The sequence below is a fragment of the Enoplosus armatus genome, chromosome 15, assembly GCF_043641665.1.
Source record: "Enoplosus armatus isolate fEnoArm2 chromosome 15, fEnoArm2.hap1, whole genome shotgun sequence".
Classification (NCBI taxonomy): Eukaryota; Metazoa; Chordata; class Actinopteri; order Centrarchiformes; family Enoplosidae; genus Enoplosus; species Enoplosus armatus.
In genome coordinates, this window is record NC_092194.1 from 78,594 (window position 1) to 92,444 (window position 13,851).

Here is a 13,851-nt window from a genome sequence, read left to right on the forward strand (position 1 = left end):
ATGTAATCTAGACATAAAAAAACGAAGTGTCTATTGGCACTAGGTACAAATAGTCATACAGCAGCCATTCAGCTATTTACACCCAGCGTGAGCGTCATCTACATATCAATAGTCCTAGTCCTATCATGACCGTAACCCCTGTTTTCATGTTGCTATGGTGATCCAAGCAACATGTGCGTATCAGGTTTGGTTGTTTCCCACTCTTCTGATATGGGTATGTGTATGTTAAGAATTTTTGACAATCAAGGTGCTGACCCCTGACCTCTATGAAGTCAGAAAGGTCAGTGTTTTGACTGCAGTAATAGCTAAGTAAAAGTTACTTTGAGAAATGATTTTTTGTTTCTCTTCATCAGTTTTGGCCTCTGTTATCTGTTGGTTGTGACATTCATGTCAGTTTAACGAAAGAGTTCACTGATAAATTGGATACTGTTCTGCAATGAGTTGTACTTTTTGAAACCTTCAGAATTCTAATTAATGCATGAACCTAAATTCTACATCTACATAATCCATACAAAAACTAAATGTTAAATGTTTATTTATTTTCAAATATCTTCAGTTATCCTGACAAATAAATATAGTAGATCTATAACTGCAGCTAATAAGGGACTTAAAATGCAATTTTTGGCCTGGGATGGTTAACACTATACCTGCAGCACAATGATCATTGTCCAGAAGACATAGAATCCAGCAAGGGTGGGAGACGTCTTCCCATCAACCTGAAAGACAGGGTCTTTCAGGTTCTTCAGCCAGAGGCCGTGACCTGAAAAACACCAAGACAGCCAAGCAGGTCATGACTCTTGACAACTAAAGATTAAAGCTGGACATGGTTGAATCCCATAGCCTCTGGAGCTTTTTGGTACTGTCCTTTTGGTGACTGGACACACTGGTTACCATGAAATACTGGCCCTTCAGTGGTCTTCATGTTGTTTTACACTGCCAGCTATACACTGCAATAATACTGCTGCTGTTTCACAGCTATGTTGTGAAGTGACAGTTATGTGGTGTCAGTCATTCTTGGTACAAACCTATAGCAGCAGTCAGACACATGATGATGAGCAGGAGCACACACCACAGTACGTCTGTGTTCAGACGCTTCTCCAGCTGGCTGCGCTTATACCTTGGCCCACTGTTGTTCATCATGGCTTTAGTCTCATGACCTGAGTCGCATAGCGAGAGAAGAACAGACCACAGCCATGTCCAGTCATACAGATCATTATACTGTAGGAAAAACATCAGCAAAACTGGAAATTTACATTATGAGGGCATCATAAAGCTTCACTCGTTTATAGTCTAATCACTATCAGTCTTATTCCTTGAGTCTATATTACATCAGCTCCACTTTACACTAATTTCAAACTCTGTTTTATTGATTCTCCAAATCTTTTAAGGATGCTTTCACACCTTTCACTCCTGTTTGGTTATATTCTGGTTCAGGTTTCAAACAAACTCTGGTGCTCCCACAGTCATGTCGAAGTGTCCAAGTGAGCCTCCTGATGGAGGCCAGCACTTTCCATGGCTGCTTGGTGTGTGAATGTGTGTGTGAATGGGTAAATGAGACCTGATCTGAAGGTTGAAAAGCGCTATCTAAGTGAAGACCATTTACCATTAGTTTAGGCGTGAAAACTGGCTATCAAATTCACAAATTCAAAATCACAATTTGACAGCTCTAAGTACAGGTGTGAATGCACCACATTCGGAGGTGGGCTGCATATGGCCACATTCTTTTAGCAGTGTGTACTGGGCCACATTGAAGGACCGCCTACTCGATTGACCTGCTGCACATAAGTGGAAGTTCATACTCATTTGCTCATTAAAGTGCAAAACAGTAGCTAACTGTAGCTGCCGTTGCTAGTTAGCTCAGTTAGCCATGCAGCTAGCGGTCCTATTAGCTTAGCTGACTCTGCCTGAACTGAGAGCTTCAAACTCTCTGGGGGAGTGTTGGTGTTTACACTGCTAGCACAGTAACTTTGGACCGCCAGGGAGAGGTGGGTTAATAAAGCTTTACTTAAGCTTTAAAGGTAATAGTAAAACTTGCTGCACAACTAACTGAGCTTATCAGTTTATTGTTTATGGTAGCTATGGCAGCTACAGTTAGCGGTTATTATAGCAACAAGTAAAGCTATTCGTCCATCAGGAAACTTCATAAATCACAGAGAGTTGAGGCAGAGCAGCCAGAGGACATCAGAGGGAAAACCAGAATATCCAGTTTCACCAAAATCAGTGAATTAAGTTATAAAGTTGTGTTTTTATACAGTAATTAATGAGGTCCTGCCCCCAGAAACACTAATATTTCCAACCTAATTGTTGTCTCATTTGTAGTCTGATACAGTAAATGCATCAAATTCAGGTTAAAAACAACACATTTGGTCTTTGCAAAAGGAGATGATGCAGTTGATAGAGCAGGGAAGTGAGATCCAATCACAGGTTGAGGTGCGTGGTGTGAACTGATGTACTTACAGCTGTCCACTTGTGATCTGATCACCTAAAATGCATGTTAATGGTGTAAACAGGGCCACGTATTTCATCTAGCTGCTGGCTGGGCCCTTGGCTGTGATGAGATCCCCCCTCAATGACGTAGTGAATGCAGTCCCGACAATTCAACAATTCACTTGTTTGGTACTAGATATAATCTTATTCATCTGCTGAGTTGGCTACTGGTTACTTTCACTGATGGGTCTCCACTTAATAGAGTTCATACATATACATAAGTGGGACTTTGGATTCATTCTGAATTTTCTGCTTTTCTGCTAGTCTCAGAATACTATATCGGTCAATTAATTGTTTTACTCTCCAAGTAAGAAAACTAATTGTCCAACAGCTTTTATTTCCCATTATTCATTATGGTGATATCATATACCAGAACACCTCTGAAAAACATCTTCATCCTTTAAATGTAGTTGACAATAATATTTGTAGATTTGTCCTGAGTTGTCCTATCACTTCTCTCCAGGAGACATTTCAATTGGTTGCTCTTTGTTTTCAAATGCATTTACTTTAACTATCCTTTATACTTAAAACAGATTTTAGTTCCATTCAGGTCATCATACTCACTTGGACACACTCAACAACCTTTTTTTTATTGTACCTACAATCTTAAAAACACGTCTCCCAATTTCTTTAAAGTTTAAAGCACCATCAGATTGGAATAATTTGCCCAACTCATTCAGATCAATTACTTCTTCTTCAAGACTTCTTTGTTTGTTTACCTTAAATCTACTTGCTCTTATTTTTGATCGTATTTTCCTTTCTTTTTTTGGTTTATACTCAGTATTTTCACATAATGTTTTTTGGTCTCTTCATGTATTTTATTTTTCAATTATTTTTGTACATATGACACTTGCAACAGATGTAGTAGGTGTGGTTTGGGATGGTGGGAGAGCCCATATGTGTATGTCCTTGTTGATGTTACTATGTTAATTGTTTTGTGTCGTAGGATTGTTTCATTTATTATCAGCATTATTTATCATGTATGTATGTACTTTTTAGTTTTTGTGCAAATGTTTCTTATCTTCGATGTTTTGTGCCTGACCCCCTTAAAAATGAGATGGTGCATCTCAAGGGGTTTATCCTCTAATCAAAAATGTTGTCAACTTTTGATAAACTTGGTCCAATAATGATCCACAGAAAATTTGGGGGCAATCAGACTTAATTCCAAATGGCTGAAAATCTAGTCAGGCAGAGTAAAGTGATCCAAGAGGCTTTTGGTGGCGCAGAAACGAATCTGTTGAAAAACAGGTTCAGTTGGTTAGCCCAGTCCTTGTCTCCACTGTCCTGGTGTCTCCCCTCACCTTTTCCATGTCCAGAGATCTTCTTAAGTCCTCTCCAGACATCCCTGGTGTTATTCTGCCCCAGATGTTCCTCCAGTTTCCTCCTGTAGCTCTCCTTGCCCTTCCTTATTTGTTGCCAGAGCTGCTTCTGGATGCTCCGCAGCTACTCTTTGTCCCCCGACCTAAAGGCCCTCTTCTTTTCATTCAGCAGGGGCTTAATGTCGGGGGTCACCTAGGGTTTGTTGTTGGGAAAACACTGTACCTTCTTGGAAGGCACCGTATTCTCCACACAGAAGTTGATATAGTCCGCAATGCAGTGCTTCCCAGTCTGTTGTTTCAAAGCAGTCCCTGAGCCTTGCACTGGCCTCCTCAGACCACACCATCACTGACCTCTCCACAGGTGGATGTTTATTCACCAGGGGGGTGTAGTCAGGAAGGAGGTGAACGAGGTTGTGATCTGATCGGCCAAGCGGGGGGAGGGGGAGTGAGGTGTATGCATCCTTGGTGTTTGCATACAGTTGGTCCAGAGTTTTATTGTCCCTGGTGTGGCATTTCACATATTGGGTGAAGGTGGGGAGAGTGGCAGACAGGGGAGCGTGACTGAAGTCACCGGAGATGAGGAGGAGGGATTGGGGGTGCCGAGTCTGTAGCTGAGAGACGACAGTGTGAATGAGCTCGCAGGCTGCAGCAGCATCGGCCGATGGAGGGATGTACACGGTTACAGCAATAACATGCGAGAACTCCCTTGGGAGGTAGTATGACCGAATACCAACAGCTAGCAGCTCAATGTCTCTGGTGCAGCGCTGCTCCTTGACGCTGACGTGTCCCAGGTTGCACCATCTCTCGTTTACAAACATAGCAGTACCCCCGCCCTTCTTCTTACTGCTCTCCGCAGCTTTCCTGTCGGCCCGAATAAGATGAAAGCCATCCAGGGTTGCGTTTGAGTCCGGGGAAAGTTCATTCAGCCACGTCTCGGTGAAGCACATGAGACTACACTCACGATGCTCCCTCTGTAGCCGGGTTAGCACCGTTAGCTCGTCCATCCTGTTGGGGAGCGATCTTACGTTCCCCAAGATGACAGACGGTATACATGGCTTATACAGTCTTTTTCGCTCCCGGCGCTTTACTCCAGCTCTGCAGCCTCTCCTCCTTCTCCTTACCTCCGCGGGGATGTCCGGTCTCTCCGCGCCGAGAAGCGGTGTGCGGCTCAGGGCTATCAGCTGATCCCGAGTGTAAACAATGGATCAGTGAATGAATGAGTTTCCAAAAGTCCGAAAAATAGCAATAGGCAAACTACTAATGTCACCAGATGAACATCCATAGTTGCGTACTTGCTGAGGGGTCCGTGTATATGAAAATAATTTAAAAAGTACACAAAAAAACACACTTAAGAAACTAAAAACAGATCGAAAGTTACGGAGCTGCTGTGACAGGCTGCCACCAGCGCGGCGCCATCATGAACATATCAGATAGGTGATCTGCATAGCAACAGCGTAATAACAAAGTTCCGTGATTGAATTATTATTATTATTATATTACCAGAAACATCACAATCCATCAGGAGGAGCATCTTTTGCCATAAAAATATATGAACAAGGCAGCCTGTTTAGTTGCTTCTGGGACCAGCTCGATTTATTGTACTGTTGTATTCTTCAATAAATCTACAATATACCAGACTCTGAAGATCTAGTAGTGTGGCAGGAGACCTGTACCCATCTGGCCCTTGTGAGGGTTTTCTCCCACAAATTCTTGTAAAGGCTGTCATAGTAGTGGTAGTATTAAAGGCTGTAGAAGTGTGTAAGGCCTGTATGTGTGAGTCAAACTGGCTCAGAGAGTTTTGATACTATTTTCTTAAAGGGGACCTATTATGCTTTTCCTTATTTTCTGTCATATATATGTTAGAATGTTGGATATTCATATTAAACATTGCCAAAATTGCCAAATAATGAGGTAAACATATATTAAAGTAATCCCTGTGAGTGAAAAGTTCAGGCTTCAGACTTCGCTCCGTTTCCAACAGTTTTGTCTACCTTTGTGTCTATCTGACATCAGATAGGCACAGATGTCCTTATATGGTCATCTGCTCCAGGCACAGCAGTAACAGCACAGCCACGAAGAAAAGAAAAGAAAAGAAAAGATAAAAAGCACACCAATGAAGTAGAGGGACGCACTCATGTGTCTGAGTTATTTGGCTGCTCTGCTCAGGATTACTCTTCAAATGTTTGGAGGTTGTTCAGTATGTCTTGCAGTGTGCTTTTTCGGTTGTGTAGGAAAGTATGTAGGTAGTAGGTAGTTTCTTGATGGACAGATGGCTCCACTTGTTGCTTAAGTAATTGTTAACTACTGCTAACTGTAGCTGCCATTTGTTAGTTAGCTGTGCATCTAGCGGCGGTCCACAGCTCCAGTGCTGGCGTTGTAAACACCAACACTCCCCGATACTCAGAGCTAGTTGAACTAATGGCAGCTACAGTTAGCGGTTACTTAATATAGCTTTCTGTCCATTAGGATACTCCATAAATCTCTCCGTAAGAGAGTTGAGGTAGAGCAGCCAGAGGACATCAGAGGGAAAACCAGAAAACATTTTCTCCATAAAATATGATCGATTTTCACGAAAATCAGTGAATAAAGTTGTGTGTTTTTGTACTGTAATCAGTGAGGCCCAGTCAGATCATCTATTGTTTTTTCCAACCTAATTCTTGTCTCATTTGTGGTCTGACAAACAGTAAGTTCATCAAATTCATTGCCCCATATCACTATTTTCCAAGCTAAGTTACTGTTGCTGTCATATGCTGTTGAGCACAGTGGTAAGTGGATGACACGGAACGGGCTGTGCTCATAGACTGTATATAAAGATGGACGACGCGTCTCCACTTCCTCCCACTCACACAAAAATTTTTTGTCCAAATGTCAAAATGTCCCAGATACGGCTGCGTTGGTGACGTCATTTGGAGCCAGAGTCTGTGAAAGTAATAGCATACATCTCCTGGAGAAGATGTACGTTTTGAAATTGAAATGAAGTTCCTACGTCAAACAGTATAGAAGTAGATAGACGCCAAAAAACTGTGGAATAATACATAAACAAAGAAAGAATAAAGAGCGAAAATAACAAAAGTGTGAGAGCTGCTGTGCCAGTTCATCAGCAACATTTCAAATCTTTTAGCACCACCTACAGGTGAAATTGTATCAAATGCTACAGACTTGTTCAATACCAATCTGTACAATTTTGCTGAATTTGATTACCATGCCCTCAGAGTTCAAACTCAGATATACTGTTACATGAACATGATAAAAAAGATGAATATCTTTTAAAATGCATTTCAATCTAAATATTACATAATACTTAACAATAAATATTCAAAAGACTACTAATAGTAAAGACTAAAAGAACCAAATCATCTTGCATAAATATACTGTAGATTGCTTTCTTGACAGTTCATGGTCAGAATATGAATTTAATAGCTGTTTAGTCTGTAAACTCATGCTAAAATCACATCATAGTCCTGTGATTGGTCTGCTGTGTTTTTACACCACAAACTTGGAACCAGACTAAGACCCACCTGTTCAGGTGGTCTGTTTGTTTAGTCCGCACCAGAGTTAGATTGACAGCTTTCACATCAGCCTAAATGAACTACACTAAACGGGCAAAAACACCAAGGTGTGAGCAGGCTAATGATTAATAATTGCTATTATTGCTATTAGTCAGATGTTTGTCAGTGACGCTGTGCTCTTACCAGCGTAGACCACAATGCCCACTACGGTCTCGGTGTTGCGGATTGTGCAGCTCCTCAGCAGGAGGTTGCTGTTATGGAGGCCGACACGAATCCCACTGGGGTCCTCCCTATGAAACAACATGCATACACACAACGGGGCAGGGCTAAGGCTCAGCATCATGCAGGACATGATCAAGTTTTACAGGCAACAAGTAGACAACTAAAAGTGTGTTTCAGGCAGTGTGATGTTTTGTTGAAACCAAGAGGAGGTGCATTTGCAATGGTGCAGGACTTTAATGTGTCTATTTTCAAAACATAGAATTCTTAGAAATATTCTCATAACACTTCTGAATTTGTGCCAATAAATGATTTTTATTTGATGCATTTCAGTCTGTTTTCTAATATGCCAATGCAATGTTTCTTTAGGGGCAATAGACTTTTGATCAATCAAACTATGTATAAAGGTATGTAGGGTCATGACAGTCTAAACGCCATCAATGTTTTAACACTGTTTTACAATTTTATAATGAAAAAGCATTATGCAGTGATGTTTAAGTGTTGATATGGGCTTGGTTGTATACAGTGTGTTAGATGGTCAGTATTATGTCAGTGTGTTTTTTTACAATACCATGAATACATTATTAAATAAATATGAGCCCTGCATATTTTAACTTCTCAATGGAGGGAGATACGGCCATGAAAAGTGTATTATACTGATATTTCTCTCATTCAAGTGAACATAGATGATATTCGATCACTGTAACATGAAAAAGAACTCACATGTAACCTCTGAATCTGCTGAGGTCATCGTTGGGGTTCTCACATTCAATACGAAGCTGGAAGCTCTCAACAGTCAACTCTACTCCCTGAGAAACACACACAACAAAAAATCAAACCTGCAGATAAATACACATACAGATATGCAATCATACAAACCACAACTTGTGGCACACGACATGGGATGGTCTTCTCTTTCCACTCCACATTTTACATTTTTTACAGTGACTTTTATGGCAGAGTAGAGCTGTTGAAATAAAACATGCCAATTATCTATTGAGAATGAGGCTGACGAAATTGTCACACACTTTTAAAGTTGATGGAGGAGTTCATTATTTTGTGGCTGCAAGCAGAGGCAGATCTGGTGCGTTGTGTCTCTTTTAGACAGCAGTGTCCATTTCTTTTTTGCTGGACCGCAGCAAAACATGGGCCAGCCCCATAAACACAAAGGTTTATCTGTGACTTACTGAGTGATGAAGTTACACCATTGGTCAGTGGAGTGTTGGAGTTGGTAAATAGGTGGGGAATTAAGTGCTCAGGGGGTAATGCGCGATGCACGATGACCGCACATTTGGCGCGCACACCCTTGCTCCGGGGACACAAACAAACCTTTACAGCGAGGCAGGGGTTATCCTCAATTAGCAGTAGCTAGCTACTTGCATTAGCAATGCAACAGTTAGCTTAGTGTAGCAGCCCTGAAGGACTGCCTCAGCTGTCCTGGCTGGACCCACAGCAGGACTATGGTGGTGTGTGGCAGCCCGAGGTGCTGCTTCACTCCGCTCAGGACTGGATTCAGGTGTTTAACCAAATTCTGTGACCCATCAGATTATGTGACCCAAATGGCAAGCTATACTGCCAGTTCATTTTTGCCTTCGGGGCTTTCTGGCGAAAAGCCATTAAACCACTTAGTTCAATTTAAAACTACTACTACAAAACTACTCTGTTAGGCTTTCAGGCAGAAAGTATGTGATATAGACACAGAATCTGATGAGTCACAAAATTTTGGTATAAATTTGGTATGGGTGAGATTTACAAGGGCCTGCGCATGAAATATGATTTTATAGTTCCATTTATTGGGAAGTTATTTTAAGGATTTTGAGATCACTTAACTAGATAAATGTAAAACTGCACACTGCTTCATGTTTTTTTTAGTTTAGTTTAGTTTTTAGTTTAAAGGTTGTTTGCAATTTACAGCTTGGAATTTCTTTTCTAATATTCTACTGTATAATTATAAAACTATCTACCTCTTTAACACAAGTTTATCACTCTGGGTTAGTTTTCATCCTGCCCTCCCCAAATGTTTGAGTCACCATCTGCCCCTAAAAAAAATCTATATCAGATCACATTTTCATAGATAAAACAATCCACGGTGGCAAAAGAAACATATAATCTTTTGGAGAATGCTGCTGTCAAAATCATCTTAATTATTAAAAGGGTTTTATAGAGAATTGTTCATTTAGTCCCAGGAGTTCCTGGTTTTATGGTGTTAAATTGTAAATCGGTGTTAATAGAGTTCTCAATGAAGAGGTTTCTCAGTATCACGTTTTTGTCTGTGGGGCAGGCTATGTTCAATAACCTGAGATATCTTGTAATCTTTTTTCTTTTGCAAAATGTCTAGCTACAGGGCTTTTCATATCACCTGTGTGTACTACATTAGGCCCTGTTTGTCATTCGCACATAATCCAATCTTCAGGGGGCACTTCAGCACATAAATTACATTTGTTGTAAAACAGGTAATCTTACCTTTTATCTTAATTGTTTTACCATTAATAGTAATTAATAGATGGTTGAAAATATTGCTGCTTGATGACATTGGCTTCATGAATTACATTTGAAGGAACATATTTTTTTTCTAAATGTAATAAAGTTAAAAAAAAGTCCTTGGGAAGCAGAAACCTATAAAGATCTATAAAGGCATACATATAGACATAGTTAATGACCCAAAAAGGGGTGAACAAATGCAGACTTGCTATAGGGCCCACAAATTGAGGCAAAGACCCAGCTTACACCTATTAATCCACCTAATGTATTACCTGCAATGGGAGGTCTGAAACCACCTGTTTCTGTTTCAGGTTGGTCTCTCCATCCAGGTTTGCAGTTTCAATATAACAAATCCGACGAGGGTCAGAGGAATACAGCAGCAGCATGTCAGCAGGGATGATTTCATTACAGGACAGACGGACCAAGTCTCCGACTCGTACATCCTTCCAGCACTGGTCAATGTAGGCTTTCTGCTTGCTATGAGACAATATGAGTAGACACAGAAGAGACAGAAGATTAAAAACATCTAAGGCAAATGAGACCACAGATTTTTGGTGTACATGAGGTTACAGTTTAAATTACCACAATCACATGACAAACATATCCAGAGTGGTCAGTATTGTGATATTTTTTTGTTTGTTTGTTTTTTAACTTTTTTGGACAAAGTACAGAGAGATCCCAGGCAGTGGTGGAAATTAACATTTACTCAAGTACTGTACTAAACTCAAGTACATTAACTCAACTACAGTTCTGAGGTGCTTTACTTGAGTATTTCCATTTTATACTACTCTGCTAACTTTAGTTACTAGTTACTTTTACATCTAATAATGTGATATATAATAACATATCTGTCACAGTTACTACTTTTACTTTTGATATTTTTAGTAGATTTAGCTGACAATACTTCTGTATTTTTACTTTGGTAAGCTTTCGAATGCAAGACTTGTAATGGAGTATTTTTTGCTAAGTGACACAGTAACAGTACCAGCACCAAATTTGAAATCAAGAGACAATGTTTATTTATCATATATGTAGTAAAGGCTTTGAGCTAGTTAAGGCAGCCCAATTCAGTCTTGCAGTGATGCTTGATGTCACTCTGCTTACCTGAAAGCTATGCTGTCACTCATTGGTATGGCTGTCACCTCTGCCACTGCTGTTCGTACAGCATTTCAGTCCCACCTCCACCCTAGCATCCACCAACATGCTCTGAGTCCACTGTTCTACCTGAGCTGGCTGACTAGATTTTCATGATCAATGATTTCAATATTCTCTCATAACAGTTTATAGTTCTAGTGCCTCATAGCCATGCTACAAGAGAATTTATAACTGGTTATGAAACAGTCTCAATTTAATACCTCTATGTGACCTACACAAGCAAACGAGACCATCAGCTATTTCTATGTAGTTATTCTTAATGCCAATAATGAATTTTATTTTTTATGTTATATTTTGTGGTTATAGCAGATACTGGGGCAGGATCAGCACAGAGAAAAACAAAAGAATTGACCAAAGACCAAGAACCGAGCAAACAAATCTGTTAGTTGTAGGCTTACATGTAACTTAGGTGTATGGACGGTACAAAAACAAAGTTTACTTTGTTTCACCATCGTCATATTTAAGTTATTGATTTTACATAGCCACAAATAGATACAGTACCTCATTGCTGTGCATTATGCAAACAGCTGTGTTTAAAAAAGAAAAAAACAGGATCAAAAAGAAGTTGTCTTTATGGGAAACACTGCCACTTTTGTCCACAGGGACAAGTCAATACAAAATGAAAGTTCCTTGTAGTTGCTTTAAGCTGAGAGAGGTTCACTCACCCACAGAACACTTGCACTACATTGTTGTTGACCTTCTTGTCGAACAAGTAGCGTCTATAGTCCTCTAAGGCATCTTTGATGGCGATAACAATGAGAACCACCAGCAGAGGAATCATGGTAATTTCCTTCTGAAAGGCTTCAACTACTGGCACCCAGTTCAGTAACACCAGGAACAAGAAGTAGAGGTTGGCAGCCCTACAAAGGAAGGCGCAGAGCTCAAATTAGTGTATAGAAACAAAAACATGTATAACAGAAGCTGTGGAAGTGCAACCAAGTGCTACCAGACCATTTCCAATGGTGTACTACCAGACCAGCATGCATCTTCTTTCTGTCGTTCGGTTGGTCCACCACTTTGGTTTAGACTGAAACATCTTCAACAACTGTCAAATGGATGGCCATGAAAGGTGTGGCCTTCAGAAAACTGAAGACTAATAAGCTGAACTAGCACTTTCTAACCAAATGACTCAAGATTCTGTGTCAGTGACTCAAGATTCATCATCAGTTCCTGCCCATTTTAAAGACTAAAACTAAACCAATGGGCAATAAATTCTGGGACAGTGAATACATCAAAGAATACAATGCCTGTGTAAATGTGGTGAAAAACTGCATGTGGTGGATTTGATGTAAAAATGCAGACAAATAACACCCTGAAATAGCACACAAATTCAGTTTGTTTCAGGTTGCTTTGCTGGAATCAGAATTGCAAATATCTTTGGGTGCATTCCATCTAAAATAGGCAAAATGAGCACTGTCACAAGGATGAAACACAGCCTTACAAGGTTTCATTATGAAAAATCTACAGACCGCATTGTCAACACAGACTATTAGAACAATATCTCTGAGTTAATCCCAAAGACAGCTTGATAACACACTGATCTCCCTATGTGATACAGACTCTGTTCACCAAAGCCAGCCAGTGTGGAGGAGGGTCATAAAGGCTGGCTGCACACTAACACATTCATATAAACAGGTTTAACCTGCATCACTATAATTTACAGCGACTTGGAACATACTTGATATAGGTAGGAAACTACAGACTGTCTAGAGAAACACATTCCAACACATAGAACATGGCATTCTTTTGAAAATAGTTAGCAGCTACGTAAAGTATATGCTTTACATTATTATTACATTCAATGGTACATATTAAATTATTTTGTGCTTCTTGCACAAATAAAATCTGACCTATGGAACTGCTGGAACAGGTTCATGGGGATGAAAGTCAACAAGCTGTACTTGGTAGTGCGGATGGCATTGCCCTTGTAGCGTTTGAAGACAGCTTCGTACTCCTGTTGGTGGGGCCCATGGCGGGTAAACACTGTTCTCCGCTTCCCACTGACTCTCTGTGGGGTGCTGTGGGTGTCCAGGGAGCTTTTGTTGGGCAGGCCATCGGGGGAAGAGTACCAGCCTTGCCCTAAGTCTCCTGCCAGCAGCTGCCAAAAGCGATGCTGCACCCAGTGAAGCCGGTCCATCTACACAGCAGAGGCTCTAGCTGAGCTGTGAGACTGGCCGGGCTCCCTCCTCTCTGACCTCCTGCTCTTCTGTGCTCCGTATTGGACTTTCACAATGTCGTCATACTGCAGAGAGAATCACAAAATCATGTTTAATAGTTTGTTCTTTTCCAGGCTTTCTGGGGTCATGTGTCTAGAGGATTAGTCTGGTGTCTGGTGTCATTACCCTTAATAACAATAATCAATCATTATTTATTTCAATTTACATGGAAAAGCAGGTGAAAAAGTGTGTTTTCTGGTTGGTCAGACGGGATAATGTGTTGTATACTGTATTGACATATTTCTCCTATGCGGCCATCAAATTCTTTTATATCCCAGCCCAGTTATTATCATATTTAAAACTGTTGCTGGCAGTACCCAACATTGCCACTTTAATGCTATCACATTCTAGTGTGACTATTTTGCATATCAAAAACAACACTGATATCAATACTGAGGGGAAAGACAAAAGAACTATCAACGTATTTCAACATTATTACTTTATTGTAACATACATTGTAACATT

The 13,851-nt window shown here is 40.4% G+C and overlaps 1 protein-coding gene across 1 annotated transcript in view; it reads right to left on the reverse strand.

Moving 5' to 3' along the window:
• The window catches only part of atp10d (ATPase phospholipid transporting 10D), a 39,633-nt gene extending 26,326 nt beyond the window's left edge, over positions 1–13,307 (reverse strand). Inside the window, exons 1-7 of the mRNA XM_070919764.1 lie at positions 13,021–13,307; positions 11,836–12,030; positions 10,288–10,492; positions 8,258–8,343; positions 7,499–7,605; positions 1,026–1,157; positions 648–760 (exon numbers count right to left, since the gene is read on the reverse strand). Of these exons, the coding sequence (XP_070775865.1) occupies positions 648–760; positions 1,026–1,157; positions 7,499–7,605; positions 8,258–8,343; positions 10,288–10,492; positions 11,836–12,030; positions 13,021–13,307 (1,125 nt within the window). The remainder of the gene's footprint in view (positions 1–647; positions 761–1,025; positions 1,158–7,498; positions 7,606–8,257; positions 8,344–10,287; positions 10,493–11,835; positions 12,031–13,020) is intronic.
• Positions 13,308–13,851: the final 544 nt, after the last annotated feature.